This window comes from Carassius gibelio, chromosome A7, assembly GCF_023724105.1.
Source record: "Carassius gibelio isolate Cgi1373 ecotype wild population from Czech Republic chromosome A7, carGib1.2-hapl.c, whole genome shotgun sequence".
Taxonomy (NCBI): Eukaryota; Metazoa; Chordata; class Actinopteri; order Cypriniformes; family Cyprinidae; genus Carassius; species Carassius gibelio.
Genome location: NC_068377.1, coordinates 39,919,438 through 39,946,715, shown reverse-complemented (window position 1 = coordinate 39,946,715; position 27,278 = coordinate 39,919,438). Strand labels below are relative to the sequence as shown.

Below are 27,278 nucleotides of genomic sequence, written 5' to 3'. Positions count from 1 at the left end.
CCCCGTTGACGGCGCTGACAAAAAATAATACACCAAACTTCCTCCCCTGGAGGAAATAATCGCCGCACATCTGTGCCCGCCATCTGCCCTCAGCTTAAAGGGCCATGCAGCACATCCATCTAAGCCCTGCAGGACCACCTCAGCTATTGCCAACAGAGCTAATGCAGCATCCGAACAGGCCGGCTCGGCACTGCACACAATGGCGATTCTCCAAGTGTTTCAGGCCAAACTTCTCTGCAGTATGGATGAGTCTAGCCAAGAACACCAGGAGGCCTTTATGGAGCTGTCCACAGCAACAGATCTCTCGGTGTGCAACAAAGGCCACAGCACAAGCGATCAGCAAGCAGCACAAACATTTTACCGCTGTGATAGTGGACCTAAATACTTTAAAGAGCAAAATTCCTCATCCTCTCACGATCACTTACATGAATGTAGACTTCCCGCTTTTTCAAGGTGAGCTCTCGTTCGAGAAAATAAAACCTCTCGCCTCCCATTATACAGCCTGGCCAGCCATTCCGGGAATCTCGAGATGGGTTTTGGAAACAATTCGATGAGGCTACTCACTGCAGTTCACTCGCAGGCCGCCCTTGTTAAGATGAGTTGTTTAATCTTCTGTCCTGGACAATGGATCTCATTCACTTATAATTGCATTCGTATTTGAATTTCTCACAAAAATTTTCCGCCTAATTTACAACACGTTCGTACGCACATGAGCTCGTTCTTATACTTGCTCTTCTGTTAGTGAATTTGAAGTCTTCTTAATGAGCGCTCGCGTGCACAAGGTTAGTAATTAGCATAATACACGCCCAAACCAGCTCCATATAAGGGCTTTCCACAAATTTCTACAGCATTTGTACAGAGAAAGACAATTAAGGGTCCTTTCACATCTCTAGTTCGGTTAATTTGGTCCGAACCAAGGGTAAACAATTATAAATTTTTCAGCTTTTTTGGTTCGTTTCACACCACACTGATTGCTTTGGTCCGAACCAGTTGAAATGAACCAAAATGCAGTCACATGACAACATCCACATCACTCATTGGCCATGACGTATTTCCTAAACTGCTTTTCGATTGTTTAGTATTTACATGTGCGAATATTCCAACATAAGAGGGAAAGCCAGCAAACAAGACAGAGACAACACAACTATGGAGAGACGACTGCACGGGCTGGTTTTGTCCCTGGCCATAATCTAGTACATTGTTTGTATACACCACAATATGCAAATAATACATTTCTATAATGAAGCGTGGATGCGGCTTGAAAACAATGTTCTAATGCACTGCAAACCGCTCGTAACTTCAAGCGGAGGCGTGCATTAATTCTTCTTAACTCTGACATGCTCATGGTCATCTGACCAAATTTCTATGAGGCTCTGCAAAAATGTATCTATGCCCACCACTAATATATATATATATATATATATATATATATATATATATATATATATATATATATATATATATATATATCCAGATCAGAACGGGAACTGAATGCTCCAACTGAACGTCCTACTCCAGGTGGGGCACGTTGTTGGTGGGCAATCCAGCATTCGGCTCCTGGACAGCTCAGCAGCGATTCCTACATATCAAATGCCTGGAAATGGTTGCAGTCTCCTTAGCCCTGTATTCCTTCCTTCCGGCCATCAAAGGCCACCACGTCCTGGTCCATCCGACAGCACGACTGTGGTGTCTAATATCAATCATCAATCACCAAGGCGGCCTCAGGTCTCACGCCTTATACAGGGATGGATTGTCGCCTCCTTCTCTGGGCACAGAAAGAACTCCTCACGCTGAGAGCGGTTCATGTGCCGGCAAAATGAACCTGGGAGTAGACATGCTGTCCAGAGGCAAGGTAGCGCTGGGCAATTGGGCGCTGCATCCTCAGATGTTACAGCAAATTTGGGCTGTATTCGGGGAGGCATAGGTAGACATCTTCCCCTATGGAAGACAACTCTAATCGCCCAACATTTTTCTCGATACAGAGAGATGCCCTGGCCCACGACTGTCACGGTTCGTGAATGCACCGTCTCCAGCTGTAGTCAGGTTACGTCATGTTGATTGTTTCATGTGGGTGTGGTCGCTGATCACTGATCAGCGGCAGGTGCGGCTAGTTCCCACAGACTATTTAACACCCTGTCTTTCGTTTCCTGTTTGTCTGATCGTTGTTTGTAGATCCTGGTGTTTGATGTCGTGTTCGTGTTGTTCCTGCCTTGCCTTGTCGCCGTTCTGTTCGGATCCTGTCGTCACGCTTGGAATACACTCACCACTATTGGATTATCACCGCTGTCATCGTCGTTCAACGCACCCCACGTCTCAACTCACCAGTCTGTGCTGCCACCGTGGTTCCTGCGTTACTCTCCGACCTTTCATCATCATCATACTTCTAATAAACTTACTCGTACTTGCATTTGTCTCCTGTCCTCCATTAGCGCCGTTACAGAACGATCAGACCATCATGGAGGCAGCGAGTACTCAAGCTTCATCTCTGGAGGAATTTCTCAGCGCCAGTGTTCGGAGGATGGACTCCCAGGAGAGGACTCTTAACGACACTGGTCGCGCGGTCCAAGCCTTGGTAACGCAGGTGTCCGAGCTCACCCAGCAGTTCCATCTTCTTCGAGCGCCCACTGCGCCACCCACACCGCCCGCTCTCCCGGTACCACCAGTGACCACCTCCCAGCCGGAACCGCGTCTTCCTATCCCGGAAGCATACTCGGGTGAGCCCAGCTTTTGTAGAGCATTCCTAACCCGCTGTGATATGCATTTTGCCCTGCAACCTCTGGGAGGGCGGCACTATGGGGGACGGCGGTGTGGGAGAACCAGGACCCATGCTGCGACTCGTTCCTGGCGCTCTCCGAGGAGATGAGGCGGGTCTTCGATCGGGCCGTCGCAGGACGGGAGGCGGCCAGGAGGCTGGCGGAAGACCGCGTTTAACACCCCCAGAGGGCACTTTGAATATTTGGTCATGCCCTTCGGGCTCTCCAACTCCCCAGGGGTCTTCCAGGCACTCGTCAACGACGTGCTGCGAGATATGATTGATCAGTTCATTTATGTCTACCTGGACGACATATTGATTTTTTCTTCTTCTCTCCAGGAACATGTGCAGCACGTCCGACGAGTGCTTCAGAGGTTGCTAGAGAATGGGCTTTTTGTCAAGGCGGAGAAATGCGAGTTTCATGCACAGTCTATTCCATTTTTGGGGTTTATCGTGTCGACTGAGGGAATACGCATGGATCCCGAGAAGGTTAGGGCTGTGGTAGAATGGCCAAGTCCAGATTCCCGTAAGGCCCTACAGAGGTTTCTGGGGTTCGCTAACTTCTACCGGCGTTTCATTCGCAATTTCAGCCAACTAGCCGCGCCTCTGACCGCCTTGACCTCCGCCAGGACTGCTTTCAGGTGGTCAAACACAGCGGAAGCTGCGTTTGCGAAACTGAAGAGCCATTTCATTTCAGCTCCAATTCTCATTACCCCTGACGCCACACGGCAGTTCGTGGTGGAGGTCGATGCGTCAGAGGTGGGGGTAGGAGCGGTGTTATCCCAACGTTCTCCCTTAGACGACAAGGTCCACCCTTGCGCGTATTTTTCTTATCGTTTATCTCCTGCAGAGAGTAATTACGATATTGGTAACAGAGAATTGTTGGCAGTCAAAATGGCATTGGAGGAATGGTGACACTGGTTAGAAGGATCGGGGGTTCCTTTTATAGTATGGACTGACCACAAGAACTTAGAGTACATTAGCACCGCCAAAAGGTTGAACTCCAGGCAGGCTCGATGGGCACTTTTTTTTCGGACGTTTTGATTTTACTATTTCGTACCGCCCGCGCTCCAAAAATATCAAACCCGATTCCTTGTCTCGTATTTTTGACCATTCCGAACGCCCGTCCACTCCCGAGTGTATTTTTCCTGAGACATTAGTGGTCTCCACTCTCACATGGGAGATCGAATCGAAGGTCAGAACGGCCTTAGAAGGGGTAACGCCTCCGCCCGGGTGCCCACCGAACCGCTTATTTGTGCCGGAGGGATTAAGGTCCAACGTTATCCAGTGGGGACATTGCTCTAATGTGGCTTGCCATCCAGGGGTTAACCGTACTAGATTTTTAGTCAAGCAACGATTCTGGTGGCCACTTATGGCTCGCGACATTCACAATTTTGTTTTGGCTTGCTCGGTATGTGCCACTGGTAAGGCTTCCAATCGGTCCCCGGATGGGTTACTCCAACCGCTGCCGGTACCTTCGAGACCCTGGTCCCATATCGCACTAGATTTTATTACCGCCCTCCCGCCCTCCCAGGGCAACACGGTTGTTTTAACCGTGGTGGACCGGTTCTCGAAGGCCGCCCATTTTATTCCTTTGGCCAAGTTGCCCTCAGCCAAGGAGACAGCGTTGACCGTCATAGACCATGTCTTTCGTTTACATGGCCTCCCGATAGACGTGGTTTCTGACAGAGGACCCCAATTTGTGTCTAAATTTTGGCGAGAATTCTGTAAATTACTAGGAGCGACTGTAAGTCTGTCCTCAGGGTTTCACCCCCAGAGCAATGGCCAGACCGAGAGAGCCAACCAAGATTTGGAAAGGGTGTTGCGATGTTTGGTCTCCAAGAATCCTTCCTCCTGGAGCCAACAATTGTCTATGGTGGAGTACGCCCACAATACCTTACCAGTATCGGCTACGGGCCTATCTCCTTTTGAGTGTAGTGTAGGGTACCAGCCACCAATTTTTCCCAGTATGGAATCCGAGGTTGCGGTCCCCTCCGTTCACGCCTTCGTCCAGAGGTGCCACCGCACTTGGACCAGAGCCCGCGAGACTCTACTCCAAGTGGGGGCGCGCACCAAGGCCAAAGCCGATCGCCACCGGTCTAGGCCTCCCGTATACGTCGTGGGTCAAAAGGTGTGGCTTTCTACTAAGAACATTCCTCTCCGTTCCGTTTCTAATAAACTGGCTCCCAAATTTATCGGCCCGTTTACTGTCACCAAGATCATTAGTCCGGTGACAGTCCGCCTCAAACTCCCTCCGACGTACAGGAGAATTCACCCCGCCTTTCATGTATCCAAAATAAAGCCTGTATTTTATTCTCCCATTAATCCGCCTACCCCGGTCCCTCCCCCGCCGCGTCTCGTAGATGGGGAGACCACTTATTTGGTTAATCGTATTCTGGACTCTAGAAGGAGGGGACGCGGATTTCAGTACTTGGTGGACTGGGAGGGTTACGGTCCGGAGGAGAGAAGTTGGGTACCTGCTAGGGACATCCTGGATCATTCCCTTATCGATGATTACAATCGACAGGTAAGAGATTCTGGGGACGCCAGGAGGCGTTCTTAGGAGGAGGGGTACTGTCACGGTTCGTGAATGCACCGTCTCCAGCTGTAGTCAGGTTACGTCATGTTGATTGTTTCATGTGGGTGTGGTCGCTGATCACTGATCAGCGGCAGGTGCGGCTAGTTCCCACAGACTATTTAACACCCTGTCTTTCGTTTCCTGTTTGTCTGATCGTTGTTTGTAGATCCTGGTGTTTGATGTCGTGTTCGTGTTGTTCCTGCCTTGCCGCCGTTCTGTTCGGATCCTGTCGTCACGCTTGGAATACACTCACCACTATTGGATTATCACCGCTGTCATCGTCGTTCAACGCACCCCACGTCTCAACTCACCAGTCTGTGCTGCCACCGTGGTTCCTGCGTTACTCTCCGACCTTTCATCATCATCATACTTCTAATAAACTTACTCGTACTTGCATTTGTCTCCTGTCCTCCATTAGCGCCGTTACAACGACTGGCCCAGGGCTCGCCTGTATACATTTCTTCCTATAGCCCAGATCATCAGGTGAATCAAGGAAACCAAATGCTCCCTCCTCATAGTAGCTCCGCTCTGGAAGAACCAGGCTTGGTTTCCAGAGTTGATGCAGCTGGTAACAATGGCCCCGTGGCCCATTGAGGAGGGACCTTCTCTCGCAATTGAAAGGCATGATTTAGCATCCACGCCCATAGTAGTGGAGCCTTCATGTCTGGTGCCTCGACTGGAGTCTGATAGGCTCCCAGCAAGAGTAAGCAACACCATTCTTGAGGCAAGGGTGCCGCCACATGATGGCTCTATGGCCAGAAATGGTCAGTATTCCTCAATTGGTGCACTGCATGGCCTGTTTTCATGTGACGTGTCCTGTGTGCTAATTTTTCTGCAATAACTGCTAGATAAGGGGCGTGCCCCATCCACAATCCAAGTATATGTGGTGGCCATCACGGCGAATCATTCTCTCGAGGCCGGCTATTCAATAGGCAGAAATGACTTTGTTGTTAAATTGCTGAAGGGTGTGAGGATACTGAATCCCCCTCGCCCTCAGACTGTGCCACGTTGAGACAAATCCGTTGTCCTAGGCACCTTAAAAAGGCCCCCATTTTAGCTGCTCAATTCAGCTGACTTGCGGGCGGCCCTTATCATTTAAAATAATTTTAAAAAGCCACACTACAAGCTGTATGAATCGATGATTGTTGCTTCATTCGAATGATCTGATAAATGGTGCTACGGGCCAACTTATATAGTGTTCGACCCTGCCCCTTTTGGCGGGCTGAAGTGCCATTGGTTTGTGCAGCTACACAAACGTGGAAAAAAATCAGGCTTCAGGCGAAAGGGAAAAAAGGAGTTTTCCCATACATAATGCTCATTCCCTTATCTCAGGGAACTGAGGTTACATTAAGTAACCAGAGCAATTTGAATTTAGACTCTCAATTTAAACTCTCATCCTATATCCTTCAGCTGCCAGCCAACATTAACTGAAATAAAACACAGATAGAAACTCACACTGCATCCATGACCGATACGCAACCATAATACATCAAATGTGTGCCTGGGGAAGACAGATGCTTATTCCACAGCAAAGCTATCCCTTGGCAAGAGCACAGAAATAAGCACAAAGCACAGAAACAAACACAAAGCACAGGAGCGACTGCATCCAGCTTCTCTCCAAACAATACGAAAAATGCACATGCAAATCAATTAAAAACTAGAACCAAAATAAAGCAAATAGATACCATACAAGACATTAACCCACAAGTCACAGTCGAAGCACAGGAAGAAAACTACCTCCTGGATATATGACGCCTGCCTAGTTAACATATACCCATGACTTTTATAAGTCCTCAAACAGGCACCAATTTATGACATCAAGAAAATTCCCACCCCAGCCATTCACTATCCTTACCTATCATGCCATGTAAACCAAATAAACTCTTACTGAGAGTTTGAAAAAACTGTTTTAGCCTTACCAAGCTCCAACAGACAAAGACCAACTCTTCCCTTACTCCCTCTCTATTAAAACAGAGGAGACAACATGAATCTTCAAATTAATTGGCATTCTCCTCCCTACGAACGATAAGACTTAACCCTTCAAACAGAAACTGGAAACACACGCCAAGGATGACTATCCCAGTCACAACGTCTGACTTCAAGTGTACCCGATGGAAAGGAACACACACCCCATCTTGATACCACCTATTAGTACGTCAGAACTGGTGTGTAAATTCTGCGAGAAGGGAAGCAACACCTTCAGGATTAACCCTCTAGGCGCCACGGTCGAGTTTACAAGACAAGATGCGGCACTGAATCAAACAGCCGATTTTCTCAAATAGGGTGTCAAATTTCATTTTCATTTCACCAAATGGCAGACATGTAATACTTCATCTCTCACTCGAAAAAACGTCATGCTTCTATACAAAATATTTGAGCTAGAGCGCATTGAATCAGTGCAAACAAAAGAGGAGCTTCTTTTTTTTTTTGTGAGAGTGAGCCATTTTATCAGAGCAATATTGTCAACGTCAGTGAGTATTGCCATTAGAGTATTATTATTATTATTGTTGTTATTATTATTATTATTATTATTATCTAATGGCATCAATAAAGCTTACGAGACGAAAGATATTTACCACACTAGACATGTAGCTTTGTCTTCTGACCGTGTGCCTTTCCACAATCGCGGTGACAGCATTGAGGTGGAGACTTTGTCTAATGCCACTGGGTATGTTAGACAAGGTCGAAGTATTCAAAGGACAGTTAGAGGGCAACATGGAGGCAGGGTGGGGAGTCGCAATGACAATAAAAGTAGTCCGAGCTGTGCACACTCGGGGCGTGCGCGAGGCAGATCTGGCCGCGCTGCTCGTAGCAGAAGCAGAGGAGATGTGACACGGGGAATAGCTTTTGAACTAAACAGGTCTTGTCTGCTTGTGTTTGTGTCATATGAATAATATATATGTGCCCCATACATGGAATCAGAGTGCCTGCTGTATGTAGTAAATTGATAATCTCTACAGCAAAAGGCCAACAGCTACATGTATTCTGTTTGTTTCTACCATTTATTAATAATGCTTTACACAGTTTGTTTACTACTTACTATTTACCTGAGCATTCCGTATTGTGCAATATAGCACACAGAAGGTAAGGGACATTTTGGGGGGAAGAAGTGCTGCATTTTATCATTTAAACATGTGACTTTTCATGAAAATTCTATAATTCAAGATGGCCACCATCATATGACGTCATAATATGCAAATTAGGTGGGGAAATGTAATCCCTACATAAACATTGCGTCATCCTGATTATTTCTATCATTTACAGAAAGTGTTACGTGCTAGCTTTATTTTTCTTTAAAGTCTAGGGGAACTAGGCATAGCAGTAACAAAGTTTTGGAGAGAGAGAGAGCAATGGTCCTTCTTATCTCTAGTTCCAGTAACACACATCCAAAAACTAATAAGCTTAGAAAAAAGTATTTATTGAATCCAAAATAAAAAGGATAAGAGGCAACAAACTTCAGGAGGGGGCAAAGGCCAACAAAAAAAACTAAAAGGTTTCTAACTCCGTTTTAACCATAACTTACCTAAACATTGAAACAAAGATTAATTAAATAACAAATAACGTTCCCTTTCTCCCTAACTACTCATAACCAGGAGAAAAGCAGATTCAAACAAAAATGGCACCCACCTCCCTACAGGTTTCCTTAAAAGAAAATCTTAAATTCTAAACAAAACCATAAGTCTCCAACTATATCTACAATTGCCCCAATAGTTAACAGATTTCAACAACATAACAGGATGAAGCTATCTGGAACAAGGGGAAAATAAGTCCATGTGGCCTCTCTCTCTCTCCTTGTTGTGAGATGGTGCTGGCTTTATATGCTGACATTCTGCCGACTGCAAACCAATCAATGGACCTGAGGTTACTGTGCAGCAAATCAACGACAGGTGATCCCAATCACCAGCATGAGCATGGTGGCAGTAGACATGAGGAGAAACAAAAAAAAACACCAAAAAGCACATTAAATGATTACAAATAAAATACGTCTTAGGACGCAACATATATCTTTTATCACTTTTAAGATGTAGCCTTTTGAAATTAAGATGTCAAAATCTAACGTTTTAGGAAAAAAACACTGGCACCTAAAGAGTTAAAGACTGCTCTGAACCAGTATCTCACAAGATCACAGCAGGTTGATGATCTGTGTCAGACAAGGAAACACTACCAGTATGGATGAAAGGCTGCATGGACTTAATCTTAATTACAGACATAGTTTTTTTTTTTTTTTTTTAGATGATTCCTTTTAAGAGATAATCTTAATTTGAACCAACACTTAAAATGAAACTCATAGATGGATGCACAAAAGCATAAAAAAAAAAAAAACATCATTCTGGAATACTAGTCATAAAATAATTTACATTTTACCAGATTTGTTTAGTAAATCAGCCTTGACCTATGATGTGTGAAATATATTCAGCAAACATCCAGTCAGAATTTCCTAAGGGTGGAGACTCGAGCTGCTAAGAGAAACAAATAAAAAGAGAGATGAAGAAGAGAGAGAAGAAGGGGAAACTCACACCCTTGTCATATCTGACCATCACAGATATCTGGTTATTGGTCTTTATAAAACAAGATGGAGGAACTCTCTTATCTGTTCTTACTTTTGGGTGAGTAAAAATGACAAACATCAATCAAATGATGTACAATTATAGATGCTGTTTATCTATTCTTTATGAAAATATTTATACAATCAAATGCAACATAAAATTGATCCACATCTCAGAAAGCAATGGAAATATTGTGTTTTTGTAACAGGTGTCTTTTCCATTCAGGGGAGTTCAGAAAATGTGAAAGGTAAAAAGTAGTAACTGATGTCCCATTAATTAACATGCATCCATTAACATTAACCTATACACAATTTATAGTATTTTTTCATTTTTGTTAATGCTGATTAATAAAATATAACTACTCATAGTGAGTTTATGTCAGTGCAGATTTTAATGTAGAAGTAAATGGAATTGTGTGTTTTGGCTTCTGTCTCTTTAAATATTTTTAGAGAATTTGGCATTAAGAGGAACGGCTGTACAGTCGAGCACATATGGCTGGGGAGCTGCAAATGCCACATATTCCACCTGGGGCGCTGCAAAGGCCATAGACGGCATCAGATACGCTCCAGGTTTAGCCTCAAGCTGCTCAATCACATCAAAGGAGCTCAACCCGTGGTGGAGGCTGGACCTGCTGGATTCTTACACCATTTACAACGTGACCGTCACCAACAGAGCCGACGGCTGGCCAGAGCAAACAACTGGAGTAGAGATCCGCATCGGAAACTCTCTGGAGAACAACGGCAACAACAATCCCAGGTGAAGTTATGAAAACAGTTATGAACGTGTCAGGAGAACTGGATTTGAGCAGGTCAGCTGATTGTGTCATGGTTTCTCTCTTTCTCTCTGTAGATGTGGTGTCACTTCACTTGTCCCAGCAGGCAGTTCTGTCAGTTTCTCTTGCGGTGGAATGGAAGGTCGTTATGTGAACATGTACATTCCTAACATCCACGCATACCTCACACTGTGTGAGGTGGAGGTTTATGGAACAGGTAAAACCGGAAAAAAAAATAGGTCCACTGTCAGTAGCGTAGAGATGTACAAAGCACAGCTCACAACAATGTCACTTTCAAGCTTAGCATCTTTTTGTTGTTTGAATTTGCATGATCAACTTGAACATGCAGTGAAACACTGGAAACACTGTGTGTTTTGTTGTGAAAGCGAAAATACTTTGGTCCAAAAGAGGACACAATAAGAAATCAGTGAAGTTGTATTTACATCACTGTTACAGAACAGTTCAACCCAAATATTCAGAAGCGTGCAGTGCATTTTATGGACTGTTTTCTGATCCTGGGAGAGTAGCCTACAATGTCTTGTTCTGACTCACAGCCGGTAATTATGTTTTCATATGTAAAGAATTTGCCACTGATGATTCAAACGTTAGTTTTGAGCAGTGTAGAGTATCTTATTGTTTGTCGTTTCTCCGATCACAAATGCAGACATTGTTTTATATTTACGTGACTCAAGGTACCTTTAACGCAACACATAAAAAGACAGTATAAGTCATTATAATCCGTACTTATGTCTACACTGGATGAAACAAATGCCTCGTTTGTGATGTGTTTTAATGTTTTTGTCTGGTCGTGCTGGGAGACGGCATCAAAGAATGGTGAGGGGCGTAACATTTCTGTCACACACTTGAAGTATTCGGCAAATAACAACAAACTGGATAGCTGACCATCAGAGCACATCTCGCTCTTCAGAATGATGATCTTTGTAAAAAAAAAACGGTGCATTTCAGAAAGGCTGGGCATAGAGGAGCAAAAAATAATTACAATTTTGTGTAAAATAATGTGTTATCTTGACCTTACACTACATAAACACATTGCATTACACCAAATAATGCCATGTTTTATTTCACCATATGACCCCTTTAAAAATTTAAATAATTTTTTTTTTTTTTAATCTAGACTCTTGTGAAGACTCCATATGACCCAGCACCTGTGAGTAGATGATGCCTACCCTGCAAGGACTCCAGACACAAAATGATGACATTTTCATTGGTTTAAAATGCACACACAGTTTGATTGAATACATATTTTGTATTTGTAAATACTTTAATTTGAACTGTTATTTTTGATACAAGCTTCTATAAAGACTATTATGTCTTTGTAACAGATAAACTTGCATTTTCTGTAAAGCTGCAATTAAACAATATGTGTTGTGAAATGCATTATACATATAAATGTGAATTAAACTGAATGAGCTATTGCATTGTTGTTGTCTCTGAGGGAGTGTTGAAAGTTTCACAGGTGGCATATACCCATTGTGCTTGTTCATAACAAAATAAATAAATAAAGTTATAGGCCACACACACACACACACACACACATATATGAGAAAAAGTAGTTAATGGTGCTTTTCCACTGCATGGCATGGCACAGTACAGCTGTGTACGGTTTACTTTTGGAGGGTTTCCATGTGAACCATACCATTACCAAAACGTAACGTGTATACTTTGCTATCTGATACTTTGATCACTGATTGGCTGGAGAGAATTTTCACTCCCTGTGTCACTGAACTTGTGACACAAACAAAACCGCTAGATTTAAATCAATACAGCCAGCAAACGATCGATCAAAATGGGTTTGAACGAGCGCACCTTTTTTAACAACCAAAAAGTGTCCGTTTCGTTGTCTGTGGAGGAAGTACAGATGTTCCTCTTTTATATTTTTACTTAATAAATTATGAAAATGAACAAAAAATGCAGTTTTGGTTAATTTTTTTTTTGCTGCGAAAAAAGGAAACCGACGGCAGAAAGCATCCTATCCTACTTTTCTTTAGGCTTATTTTAAGCCTAAAGATTTGTTTTTATTGTGAATGTAAAATGAGTAATTGCTTCCACTGTTAGAAAGGAAGACTAAAGTGATTGCTGGCGCTGCATGCATGCACACAGTTAAGCTTTGCTACTTTGACAATGCAGCCTGTTCATTATCATAATAAAATTCAGTCAGTCAAACATGGGTTAAAAAAACAACAACACACTGCTTAGTTTAAATATGCAGTAAAATCAGTGCCGTTAAGTGTTATCACCGTACTGCTGTAATATTATGCAAAATATATTGGTTATTGGAATGCGAGTGAAGTACACAAATAATTTGGCATTCAAATTCTTTCTGAATATGGAAACATTTTAATTTATGTCATATGAGAGACACAACACTGTTTTCAGTTTCATTTTATCCAAAATGAATTCCTTTTGGCTTGTTGTTTATATTGCTATAACTTCTAAAAGGCCTATAATTAATTATTTTCCACCAAGCAAGAGTGTTGTCAAGACCGCCAGCTGATGAGTGTTGTTGTTACGGCACCTCAGTGGAGGTTGCTGCTTGATCTCGGTGTGATGCAGCTTCCCATTCTGGGGTCACGCTCCTCCTGGGCACTTCTCATTGTTCTCATTGGGCATGTTCTCATTGCAGGAACTTGGGTACTGCGATGTTCCAATCATGGCTCCTCTTCCCTGAAGTACATGAGGAGGTTACTAGGCTTGGAGGGCACCTTTTTCTTCCGAAACAGATCCCCCAAGTCGAGCACACTATTGCAATGCAGTTTTGCCTGCAAAGCACTGCCACATAGCGGGGTAATCTGCACCTCCCATCCAGGGCCTTTAAGTTCTCATCCGCCCTGATGGCCAATGCTTATGGAGCTGCTTGACAGGCCATTTTGGCATACAGCTCATGAAAACCCAAAATTCCTATCTCAAAAAATTAGCATTTCATGAAAAGGTTGTCTAAACGAGCTATTAACCTAATCATCTGAATCAACTAATTAACTCTAAACACCTGCAAAAGGCTTTCCTGAGCTTTTAAAAACTCCCAGCCTGGTTCATTACTCAAAACCGCAATCATGGGTAAGACTGCCGACCTGACTGCTGTCCAGAAAGCCATAATTGACACCCTCGAGCGAGAGGGTAAAACACAGAAAGAAATTTCTGAACGAATAGGCTGTTCCCAGAGTGCTGTATCAAAGCACCTCAGTGGGAAGTCTGTGGGAAGGAAAAAGTGTGGCAAAAAACGCTGCACAACGAGAAAAGGTGACTGGACCCTGAGGACCGATTCCAGACCTTGGGGGACCTGCAGAAGCAGTGGACTGAGTCTGGAGTAGAAACATCCAGAGCCACCGTGCACAGGCGTGTGCAGGAAATGGGCTACAGAGAAGCAGCACTGGACTGTTGCTCCAAAGTACTTTTTTCGGATGAAAGCTAATTTTGCATGTCATTCGGAAATCAAGGTGCCAGAGTCTGGAGGAAGACTGGGGAGAAGGAAATGCCAAAATGCCTGAAGTCCAGTGTCAAGTACCCACAGTCAGTGATGGTCTGGGGTGCCATGTCAGCTGCTGGTGTTGGTCCACTGTGTTTTTATCAAGGGCAGGGTCAATGCAGCTAGCTATCAGGAGATTTTGGAGCACTTCATGCTTCCATCTGCTGAAAAGCTTTCTGGAGATGAAGATTTCGTTTTTCAGCACGACCTGGCACCTGCTCACAATGCCAAAACCACTGGTAAATGGTTTACTGACCATGGTATTACTGTGCTCAATTGGCCTGCCAACTCTCCTGACCTGAACCCCATAGAGAATCTGTGGGATATTGTGAAGAGAAAGTTGAGAGACGCAAGACCCAACACTCTGGAGGAGCTTAAGGCCGCTATCGAAGCATCCTGGGCCTCCATAACACCTCAGCAGTGCCACAGGCTGATTGCCTCCATGCCACGCTGCATTGAAGCAGTCATTTCTGCAAAAGGATTCCCGACCAAGTATTGAGTGCATAACTGAACATTAATTATTTGAAGGTTGACTTTTTTTGTATTAAAAACACTTTTCTTTTATTGGTCGGATGAAATATGTAAATTTTTTGAGATAGGAATTTGGGGTTTTCATGAGCTGTATGCCAAAATCATCTGTATTAAAACAATAAAAGACCTGAAATATTTCAGTTGGTGTGCAATGAATCTAAAATATATGAAAGTTTAATTTTTATCATTACATTATGGAAAATAATTAACTTTTATCACAATATGCTAATTTTTTTTGAAGAACCTGTATTGCATCTGACTCTGGTGTTGCTTAGTTTTGTAACGAGAGCCCACACTTTCAAACGATTTACTCTCACACAAACACATCGCACACGCGCTGGATATCACACACACGTCGAGTAAACGGCGGCCACATATTTCAGTGAAGGGAAATGACAAGCTGCAGCTTCTAATTAGTCGTCAACGCTGAAGTATAGGCTACACAAGTACGGATAACAGTATCATTTGTCTATCGGTACTCCAGTTTATCGGTACTCCAGTATTGACCCAATTACATACCAGTCCAAAAATAACACAGGTTCTCAGTACCCATCCCTACTTAGAATGTAAGTATTGTGTTTTTTAATTGACTCAAATAGCTAGTGAAACAAATGTTAAAAGTCAGGGGTCTTTAAAAATGTGATCAGATTAATTTGTCAGGTGGTCGGAGGCAAAAGTTCTTGTATTTATGAAATTGAGTCTTTTACTTGTATTTTTATTTAATTTGTATTTTTTTTTTTTTTTTTTTCAAGATAAGTCAACAAATGTTTTAGGCGAACTTGATGATCTGGGAATATGATTTCTGAAGTATTTTGCATGCACGTCCTGCTGTCATATTTTCTAACCTTAAGATTGAAGCCCAGTATTAATAATTTTCTTTACTTTTTCATCTACTTTTAGGACAGTTCTGGAGAACAGGGTGCTTCTGCGCAACTTGAAAATGAAATGAAGTTGGTTATTACGTTTGTAATTTAAGTTATTTGGAAATGAAGCAAAGTAATTTATGTGCATTGTTTTAGTTGAAACTTGTAAATAAAGATAATAAGTAGGTCTAGAAATTGTTAATTTTTGCAAAGCAAGTTATAATTTGTAAATGACTTTTTTTGCCTCTGCAATTAAAAAACTTTGTTCTATGCTAAAAGTAGTTTTCACATCTAACTTGAACATCAGAAAATTTACATCAAAATTTAATTAACAATACATAATACAGATTGGAAAAAGAAAGAAGAAGAAGAAAAAATCCTTTTGTAAGTTCACTTTCATTCAGCTGAGCAGTGAGACCCAGGTGGATCTGCTGGACCTGGATGGGCTTCCATAGAGAGCCTGCACCTCTGCCAGTGGGACATCACCAGGAATATTCTCCAGAGTGTTTGAGTGCACATTTCCACTGTCCAGCAGTGAGGTTCAGGTCTGTCCTGCAGCACAGGGGTCTGGTCTGATTTCAGGAAATGAGGAGAGGACTAAGTGTAGACCTATGAAAAAGTAATTGGTAGAAGAAATATGAGTAGAAAATGAGTAGGAAAAAAATGCATGCACTGAAAACCTTAAGTAAAATTGTTATCCTTCATACTGTAAGTACTTACGGTATGAAGAGTAAAAGAAGCCTATTTATTCTGCAGAAAAACTTCATATATGATGGTCTTTCATTAATATTACTGCTGCACGAATATGTTCATGGTTGTTACATTTAAAATACTTTATATAGACCCAGTGTTGGGCGGTTTAATGTAATATACAGTACATTATATTGTAAAGGACCATGTTTTTGTTTTGTAGTTAGAAAAAAAAAAAAATCAGTAGCCTACTTCTCAATACTTAAGGAATGTATTTTGTTACACTCCACCATTTTTTTTATTGCAGATGAAACGAACAAAGTTTATTGCAAGGATATTAATAAACAGTTGCTACAGCTGTGAACTGCCTCAGAAGCAGTCACACCAGTCGGGACTCTCCTCGTCTAATCAATCCTTGAAAAATCCTTAAAATCATATTTTGGTAAGATTTAAGTCATTTAATCGCTTTGTTTTGTATTTTTTTCATGTCATTACAATAAAGTAAGTCAGAATCCAATAAAGTATAATTTGGTAATTAGCAGTCAAAAACTAACAATTTAGGCTCCAATTATTTTCATTTTCATTAACAATATGCCACAGCGCTGGCTCAATCATGAAATCCTGGGAAGGCTAGACTTGGAGCGTGCTTTGAAGACTTTATTACTGGACCTGTCCTCCGAAGGATGCAGTCTATGAATTGGGACACTGCTACCGTGGCGTGAAAGTCAGTGTAATGAAACAGCGAACTCTCGTGGATAGCGGACGGAAATCCATGAACCAGATTCATGACAGTGACATTTACGCAATCCCAAAAATTATTTTGTCCTTCTTCTCGAATCTGGGTAAAAAAAAAAAAAAAGTCTTCATTACTAAGAAACTAGTTATTTAATTTCCAGTAGCCTCGCATACCAATGTTTTTTATATCACAACTAGAGAGTACCTAAACAAGCATTTTATGATCCTAAAAAGGCAATAAGTAACTTCAGTAACATATTGGACAAATCCTGGGTCGATTAACCATAAATCAATCCTTGACTGCAAAGAGTGACTCATAGAATAACAATTTTCATTAAAATAAAAAAAAAACTCCAAATATCCACTATAGAAAGATAGGTAGAAAGGTAGTACATTTATATTTTGAAGAAGGTATCGTATGCGGAGGGAAACGATCTAAGAAATCATCTAGGGCATCATTCAAATATCTGCTCATTTTCAAAAAAAAAAAAAAAAAACACCTTGATATTTCCTCATCAACACTGATATAAAATGTGTGACCTCTTTAGATATTTTTAGCTTGGACTGAAGAATTGGCTATACAAATTTCTTAAGACAAAAATAGAGTTCAAAAACTATAAGTAACAATCTACCTTCTTTTAAAGTAACCAATTCTGATACTTAACCTTTAAACTTATTTTTGAAGAATAGCGACACCTGTTGACTGATGAAGCATGATAACAAAAGATTTGATCTCCACATTGCGAACGCCACCATTTAACATCAGTTTTACACAAATTTGACACTTTAATAGGAGTGTAACGGTACGCAAAAATCAGGGTTCGGTACGTACCTCGGTTTTAAAGTCAGGGTTCGGTTCATTTTAGATACAGTATGGGAAAGAAATGGAAATATTAAACTGCAGGTTGTTCGTAACTGTAAACTTAAAAAAAAAATTAGTTTACACTTTTTTAAAAATACTTTTTAATATATATATATATATATATATATATATATATATATATATAATTAAAAATAAATAAATAAATAAAATACTGCTGAAAAGTTCTCCACTAAATAAAATACTCTGTCTCAAACCAATATCCTATAATAAAATATAATGAAACATATAAATAAATAACTATGATTACAGTGCAGCATTACCAATCCAAGGTTGTAGGCCTGCTCATATTTAAAAAATATATATAACTTTTCCGAAGTGTAAAGTGCAGTGTCAACAGTTTCAGTTTTTAGACCTGCTCAGATTTCGTTATTGCGTTGGGCTGATCGGAATTAAGAGCAAAGGTCTGTTTAAATGACGGGAGCTGCGTTTGAATTACAATAGTTTTTTCCTAGTTGTAGTGATGTTCACACTCACGTGATGGCTTTTGAAAACCTTAGGCTGGTGACACACTGGCATATTGCCCCTGTCAAACATAGTCTATTTTGCCGTCAATACTGTTGACGGTGTCCTTTATCTGTAGGCTTTATATTTATGCTCAACATGAAGTATAGATTTTGTTGTTGTGAAGACAAGATCCTGGTCTGTCGGCGTTCTCCATCTATGTCGCCTACAGCAACAGCAGCATGCCATCGCCGCGTCAAGCACGTTTCTGGTGTTTAAAGACCACCAGCCGCCACGGAACTGACAAGCAGCAGAAACGCCACGCTCACGCCACGCAGCCAGTGTGTCACCGGCCTTAGATTGGATTGAGATCTGGTGACTGTGAGGGCCATTTGAGTAAAGTGAACTCATTGTCATGTTCTAGAGACCAGTCTGAGATGATTTGAGCTTTGTGGCATGGTGCATTATCCTGCTGGAAGTAGCCATCAGAAAATAGTTACATTGTAGTTATAAAGGGATGGACATGGTCAGCAACATTACTCAGGTAAGCTATGGTGTTTAAACAATGCTCCATTGGTACTAAGGGGCCAAAACTGTGCCAAGAAAATATCCACCACATCATTACAACACCAGCAACCTGAACCATTGAGACAAGGCAGGATGGATCCATGATTTCATGTTATTTACGCCTAATTCTGACTCTACCATCTGAATGTTGCAGTAGAAATCGAGACTCATCTGACCAGGCAATGTTCTTCCAATCTCCTACTGTCCAATTGAGCCTGTTCTTAGCTGACAGGAGGGGCACCCGGTGTGGTCTTCTGCTGCTGTAGCGCATCTGCTTCAGGGTTTGACGTGGTACCTTGATTGTAACGAGTGGTTATTTAAGTTACTGTTGTCTTTCTATAATCTCTAATAGTCTGCCCATTCTCCTCTGACCTCTGACATCAACAAGGCATTTTTGTCCACACAACTGCCACTCATTGGATATTTTCTCTTTTTCGGACCATTCTCTGTAAACCCTAGAGCTGGTTGTGCGTGAAAATCACAGTAGATCAGCAGTTTATCAAAGTGTGTGTGTGTGTGTGTGTGTGTGTATATATATATATATATATATATATATATATGCGTCAGGTACTGGAGGGAACTGTAAGAAGCAACCACAATTATATAAAGTTCAACTACGCCGGGAACTACCAGCCCCAAGGCAGGGAGCGCACAGGTTTGTTACCGAAAAATGGGTGAGCAGAGAGACATAGGCCTGGGAGTACAAAAGTGAAGCAGATTTATTCAAATACAAAATTTAAAATCATCAATACATTACCATCAAAGGCTAAATATTAACGTCTCAAAAAAAGAAAGAAGAAAAGAATAAACACTTTACAACACTTCAATAAAAAAAATACATACAACATAATACAAATACACAAGAAAGCTTAAGGGAGGTAGATGGCTTGCTGTGACCTTCAATTCTCACACACAACACGCTTAATACCCACACACACCCACTCTGGTTAGGTAAGGTCACACAATAAACACAGCACTCAACGTGAACCCCGTTAAAAAGCGGCTAAACCCCTCCTCTATACACTTTCCTTGGGACAGAAATAAAAAAATAAAAAAGAGAACAATAAGGAAACAGTCAGTTCACAAACAAAACAAGGCCTTCTGGCTGGACTCCCCTCAGCATGGCGTCGTGGGTATACTGTTCCCCATAGCGACACAGTTCTAAGTTCCCTTGAAAGGGAACATCTCAGGTTATAAATGTAACCATGTAAGCTTCAGATGAAAAAGTGAATGATGTATTCTCCCAGTGACATCAGGGGCTGGCGCCGGTCAACTCATTGTTTTTTTTTAATGTATGCTTCAAACACGGGTGTTCTGGTGTTCACAGGTGTTCCCCATAGTGACCCCTAGAGGAAGCAGTGTCTTGTTTCCAACTCAGGGAACCATGGTTACATTCATAACCTGAATAGTTTTCTCTGATTAATAACTAGCCGGTGCTCTCTTTTTCTGTGTGGTGAGCATTAAATTATTCAATTTTGGAACTTGTACTTCTCAAAGCCTTTCTATAGTCTGGTATTTTTAACCTACAGTACATCCTGTCTATAGAAATGACTTCCTCTCCGGATTTCCTCCTCCACTTTGTCAATATTTGGAGTTGGAGGTTATAATTACTACAGTTCTGTTCAAATTTTGCTTGTCTCCCGTGACTTTAAAGCAGACATTATAATTTTGAGCATACACATTAAAGTCATTCAAAAAGCTTTGTGCAAGAGTTTTGTTTTTGCTTTTAAATGGCTCACTAGCTATTAAAGTGTAATTAGCTAGTAAGGCATCACTGTTAAATCTAAAGCATTCTTATCCTTCTGCAAGGTTAATGTATCAAGATGGATTTTTCAGTCATTTTAATATTTCTTTAACTTTTATTTCATGTGATCTGGTTTCTTTGAAGGTTTACTCGTCGGGTTCCTATGGTTAAATGGAGTATTGTCTGCAGAGTCTACCAAGCTTTTGTCAGAGTTTTGCCAGAGAATAGTCCTTCCTCTCTATTGCCTATCTATAGATTATTCTTGCTGAGGAAGTTGAGTTACATTGAGATCAGTAGGAAGCTTCTTTGTGTTGGATTTATTTTTTTATTTTTTATTCAGGGAATCATGGTAGGTGTTTAGTTTTATGCAGTGCTCTGCTGGGGATGTAGCATCACTGTCGATGATAAAAATAGGATTAATAAATTGATTAGAAAGGCTGGAACGGTTATTGGCCTCAATCCTGATTCACTTGAGGTAATTATGGAAAAGAGAACAAGGACAACATTTTTAATTATTTTGTCTTAAAAAGGTCATCCACTACACTGTTTTTTAGTGGACTTGGAAGATTAGTGATGCCTCAGTGCTATACAGAGCTATTTAGAATGTCTTTTATTCCTGCTGCAGTTAGGTTTCTAAATTAATTATTATTAAGAAAATGTGTATGTTTCTATTTGTGGTGTTTGTATTGTGTAATCTAATATCAATACTTGACCTATAGAACTGAACTATTATAATTATGACTGAAAAAAATATACATCACAAATGTTCATAAGTCAATGTTAAAACTAATCCAAAAACATAAATCGTATTCTATATCTAATCCTAATATATTTTGAAGGTTGGTTGATTGACCTCACAAATGAAGATATCAGCAATGTGAAGGAAAATAACATTGGAGGAATTATTTAAGCTAACAGAGTATGTTAATAATGTAAAAGATTAGATGACCAATAATTTTCTCCAATTAAATTCGGATAAGACAGAGATATTAATTATTGGACCAAAAAACACTACACAGAATCTTGTAGATTACAATCTGCAACTACACGGATGTACTGTTACTTCCTCTACAGTCAGAAATCTGGGTGTTATATTAGACAGCAATTTGTTTTTTGAAAATCATATTTCCCATGTTACAAAAACTGCATTCTTCCATCTTAGAAACATTGCCAAGCTACGAAACATGTTATCTGTTTCTGATGCAGAAAAGCTAGTTCATGCATTCATGACCTCTAGACTAGACTATTGTAATGCACTTCTAGGTGGTTGTCCTGCTTCGTCAATAAACAAGCTACAGGTAGTCCTAAATGCAGCAGCTAGAGTCCTTACGAGGTCAAGAAAATATGATCATATTACCCCGATTTTTTTTACAGTCTCTGCACTGGCTACCTATTAAGTTCCGTAGCAGTTACAAATTATCATTACTTACCTATAAGGCCCTAAATGGTTTAGCTCCTGTGTACCTAACTAGCCTTCTACCACGCTACAACCCATCACGCACCCTAAGTTCACAAAACACTGGACTTTTGGTAGTTCCTAGGATAGCAAAGTCCTCTAAAGGAGGTAAAGCTTTCTCACATTTGTCTCCCAAACTCTGGAATAGCCTTCCTGATAATGTTCGGGGTTCAGACACACTCTCTCTGTTTAAATCTAGATTAAAAACGCATCTCTTTCGCCAAGCATTCAAATAATGTATCTCTTTAATTGTGAGTGTAGTTGCATCTGATCAAATGTGCATTCTTATTCATTAGCTTGGGTTAAACTAATTTTACTTTGTTGGATCAGCAGCTATGCTAATGATGTCTCTATTTGTCTCTCTGTTTTGCGTAACTAGGATTTACACAAGCTCCAGTCTGGATCCAGAACACCTGAGAAGAGATGATGCTGACCCTCAGAGGACCTCAGATGATGCTGACCCTGAATCAACACACATAACTAACAGATATCGCTACAAATGTGACTGCATCATATAATAATTATTAATAATTAATAAAATTAATAATGTTAATTGTCTGGCTGACTATGTCTTGTATTAATGTTTCTAAAAATCCTGTCATACGTGCACAAACACACAAAAGTGACTTTCTGAACACTAGTAGCTTACAGCGGCACTGATATCTGAGTTTGAGCAAAACAGCCAAAAATGTACAGTCTGACATCTGTATAAATTGACAGATCTTTTGAGTTTTGAGCAGATGATGGACTCCTGTGGAGCTCTTGATTTACATCCTGCCTGAGATCATTTAAATACATACAAAACAACATGCAAATAATCAGCGAGCAGACTGATGGAGTGGAAATCATGAACTAAAGGTCTGTGGGTTCATCTAGAGCAGGGGTGTCAAACTCAATTCCCTCCAGGTCCGGAGCGCTGCTGAGTTTTGTTCTGACACAGAAACCATGTACTTTTCTAATGAGCCTGAATCACTTGATTGATGGGATCATGTGTATATAATAAGGGTTCTGGCCCTCCAGGAATTGAGTTTGACACCCCTGATCTAGAGCTACTTTAGTTAACATACTGTACATCAAGTCTATATACAGAAGATATTATGACATACAATATAATCCTAAATTGTACACAAAACAAAAGCAGTTTTCTACAGCTGTCTACACAATGTTTTTGGTGATTTGTATAGTTGTTACAAGAATTTCCATCTGATACATCTGGTGATATATTTTTCTATTTATCTTTGTCTTTCTCTCGCTTGCTTTTAGGTGACTCCTCCCTAATTGGGCGTAAAAAGACGCACCTGCTGATTCATCACCTGAAGTCCAGCATCTTTTGTAATATCAGGATGTAAAGATCTCTGATTATATTAAATATCTCTGATTATCTAGACCTTCATTTTTCTTTGAGTTAATTGTTGTTTTTGTTGTTTTAAATCCCGATTTCTTTCTTTCTCTTAAGTTTTGTGAACTGGCGAGTGTGCCACTATTTTTTTATACCTTGTAAATATTGTAAATAGTACAGTTTTCTTTCAAGCTCAAGTTCAGGTTGAGCTTTATTGTCATTCTGCTACATGTTTGGACATACAGTAGAACGGAATGTCGTGGCTCACAGGTCCTTCATAAATACAACAATGAAGTAAAACCTATAATAACCTATACCTAAGTATAAACCTAAACAAATCTAACCTACTGACAGATTTTTACTATACATATTCTACAGGTGCAAAAAAAAGTTGAATCATTGCACACAAACTGAAATAGTTTTTTGTTTTAATTCTGATGGTTATGACTTAAAGCTTAGGAAAATTACAAATTTAGTATCTCAAAATTTTTTATATTTTCTAAAAGATCAATCAATCAATAAAAAAAAAAAAAAAAGATTTAAAACCATGAATGTTCAAGATTTCCAAAGAGAGTTTAATTATATGCAATCAATTGGTTGGGGCTCCGTTTGCATGAATTACTGCTTCAATGTGGCATGGGATGGAGGTGACCAGCCTGACATTGCTGAGGCGTTATTGAAGCCCAGGTTGATTTGATATCAGTCTTCAGCTCCTCTGTATTGTTTGTCAGATGTTACTTATCTTTCTCTTCACAATAAGCCATTGATTCTCTGTGAGGTTCAGGTCAGGTGAGTTGGCTGGCCAAGCACAGTAATATCATGGTCATCAAAACTATAAATGAAATTACAGAAGTAATTAAAGATAATTTGAAAAAATTGAAAAATGAAAAATATAACTTGCATTATATATAAGATCACTTAAACTTAGGGACTCAATTACAATATAAAAAGAATAAAATAAATAGACAAATTGCAAAACAACTGAAGTTGGACACAACTAAGACAACCAAAGAAAATCAGGAATCAACTATTTTAACAGAGTCTAATTAAACATATTATGAATGCAACAAAACAGACAAACACGCAATCTGTAAGAGGCCAAACATTCTAAACAAAAGGGTGACTCTTGTTGGACGGGTCCAACCACGCGACCTTAACCGAAACCACACAGAAACACCATACAAGTCAATGTAGAACAAGACAGCAGCGATATCCACACTGCCATCTATACAAAAGAACAATTATTAACATAAAAAAAAATCTAATAAACAAAATGAGAAAACAAACATCCACTCAACCACCAACAGCTGAGGTAACCTGGATAAATCTGAATGTTTAACATTAACTGAAATAAAACACAAATTGAGGCTCACACTACATCCATGGTTGATAAGCAAACAGAATACATCAATGCGTACCTGGAGGAAGACAGATGCTCATTCTGCAGCAAAGCAGAACCACAATCAATGGCACAGAAACAAGCACAAAGCACCTGATCGACTGCATCCAGCTGCTCTCTTAACAAGACGAGAGATGCAAATGCAAATCAACTAAAAACTAGAACCAAAATAAAGCAAACGGATATCATACAGGACTTTAAACCACCTGAAGTGACCAACAGTCACACTTAGCTGAAGCACAGGAAAAAAACTACCTCCTGGATATATGGTGGCTGCCTAGTTAACATACAGTACACCAGTTACTTTTATAAGTCCTCAAACAGGCACCAACCAATAACTTCAAGAAAATGCCACCCAAACCATTCACTATCCTTACCTATCATGCGGGTTTGAAAAGAAATGTCTTAGTCTTACCTAGCTTCAAAAGAAAAAGATGAACTCTTCCCTTACTCCCTCTCCAATGTCCGGAATATCATTCCATACTAACCAGCTGCCTACCTGACTTATTGTTTAAGTCCACCCATGGTTGCTCGGCGTGGCCAGGTTTATTTTTAAGTTATGAGCTCAATTTTGTTATTGTGGAATCATTTGTAGATAGGAGAATGCCAATTATTTTGAAAATTTGTGTTGTCTCCTGTGTTTTAATAGAGAGGGAGTAAGGGAAGAGTTCGTCTTTTTCTTTTGAAGCTAGGTAAGACTAATACATTTCTTTTCAAACCCGCATGATAGGTAAGGGTAGTGAATGGTTGGGGTGGCATTTTCTTGACGTTATTGGTTGGTGCCTGTTTGAGGACTTATAAAAGTAACTGGTCTACTGTATGGAATCATACTCCGGACATTTTTCAAAAGGAATTGCAAATTGTATTTGCAATTGCGTTTTCAATTTTTGAACGCATAAAATGTGAAATTATCCAAATGCAAATTAAAATTTGCATTTACCTTTTCACTCTCTCTGCACTGCACATGTAAAGTGCCAAAACTAAACTGGAATCGCAATTCCTTTTGCATTTGAATTTCCAACTTCTACACGGAAACCTGTCAATCAAGTGACAGGGGTGGGGCCATTTTATTGGGGAAACAGTTTGATTCCATTTGATTTTTGGCAGTTCACATGCACAGTGTAGAGAGAGTGAAAAGGCAAATGTGGTAATAAATATTGCTATTTAAATTTGACAGGCTCATAGCTCGTAAGATATGGGAAACACAATTGCAAATGGACTTTGCATTTCCATTTTAAATTTGGCAGTTTGCATTTCCATTTTCAATTTGGCGTTTGCTTGAACGAGAATGCAAACAGTAATGCGCGATTTGTATTTGCGTTTGGATTATGCCACATTTTATGCGTCCACAAACTGAAAACGCAATTGCAAATACAATTTGCAATTCCTTTTGAATTTTGTCTGGAATATCATTCCATAGGTTAGGGCCCCTTCAAACGGTAACTGGAAACACACGCCATGTTCGACTATCCCAGTCACAACGTCTGACTTCAAGTGTATGTGATGGAGAGGAACACAATCACACCCCATGTATTAGTACGTCAGAACTGGTGTGCAAATTCTGCGAGAAGGGAAGCAACACCTTCAGGATTAAAGATTGCAAAGACTGAACCAGTATCTCATAAGATCACATCAGGTTGATGATCTGTGTCGGACGTGGAAACAGTACCAGTATGAATGAAAGGCTGCATGGACTTATTCTTAATTACAGATATAGTTTTTTTGTTTTGGTCTCCACAAGGATGAAATTTCCCATAAAACGTACAACTGTGTGTGTGTGTGTGTGTGTGTGTGTGTGTTTAATTTGATTGAATTTACATGAGAATAGAATAATTGATACATTCACTCCACATGAACTGTTACTGTTACTTTCCATGTCAAGCTGACAATGATAAATAAAATTAAACACGTTTCTTATTTTTTAAACATGCATTCTTATTTTGAATATCTTCTTAATCACACAAGTTTTTTAAACTATTCATCCAATTGCTTTCATTCAGATCTTCTATATATTGATTTTATTTTACTTTATCACAGTGATTTTTGTCATTCAGTATAATCTTCTTGAATGATAAAAGAATACGGCCTCATACGGGAAAACACAACACTACAAAACACCATTGTTATGTTGATTTAACTTTTTTTTATTTTTCAGATGATTACTTTTAGGAGATTATCTTAATTTGAACCAACACTAAAAAATTAACTCATGGATGGATGCATGCTAGCATAAAACACAAACAATCAAAAAAACAAACTAAAAAAAGCAACAAATATCCACCCCCCTTACAAAACAAAAACAAACAATCAAACTACATTTTAATTTGCATTTTGCCAGATTTGTTTAGTAAATCAGACTTGACCTGAGAGGTGTGCTGAGAAAAGCATTTTTGGAGTTCCTATGATGTTTGAAATATATTCAGCAAGCTGCCAGTCAGGATTTCCTAAGGGTGGAGACTCAAGCTGCTAAGAGAAATACAAATAAAAAGAGGGATTT

The 27,278-nt window shown here is 40.2% G+C and overlaps 1 protein-coding gene across 1 annotated transcript; it reads left to right on the top strand.

Moving 5' to 3' along the window:
• Window positions 1–5,904: 5,904 nt before the first annotated feature.
• Window positions 5,905–11,895, top strand: LOC128017562 (fucolectin-1-like). Its single transcript, XM_052602965.1, has 6 exons — window positions 5,905–6,094; window positions 6,179–6,337; window positions 10,086–10,124; window positions 10,327–10,633; window positions 10,727–10,866; window positions 11,785–11,895. The coding sequence occupies exons 1-6, from the start codon at window positions 5,905–5,907 to the stop codon at window positions 11,805–11,807; spliced, it is 858 nt and encodes a 285-aa protein (XP_052458925.1). The 3' UTR covers window positions 11,808–11,895.
• The last annotated feature ends 15,383 nt before the right edge of the window (window positions 11,896–27,278 follow it).

Excerpts from the sequence above, each read along its gene's own strand:
- LOC128017562 (XM_052602965.1), top strand. The coding sequence starts at position 5,905 with ATGGCCCCGTGGCCCATTGAGGAGGGACCTTCTCTCGCAATTGAAAGG. Across the intron at positions 6,338-10,085 it reads TCGCCCTCAGACTGTGCCAC|GTGTCTTTTCCATTCAGGGG; the intron begins GTTGAGACAAAT and ends TTTTTGTAACAG. Across the intron at positions 10,634-10,726 it reads AACGGCAACAACAATCCCAG|ATGTGGTGTCACTTCACTTG; the intron begins GTGAAGTTATGA and ends TTCTCTCTGTAG.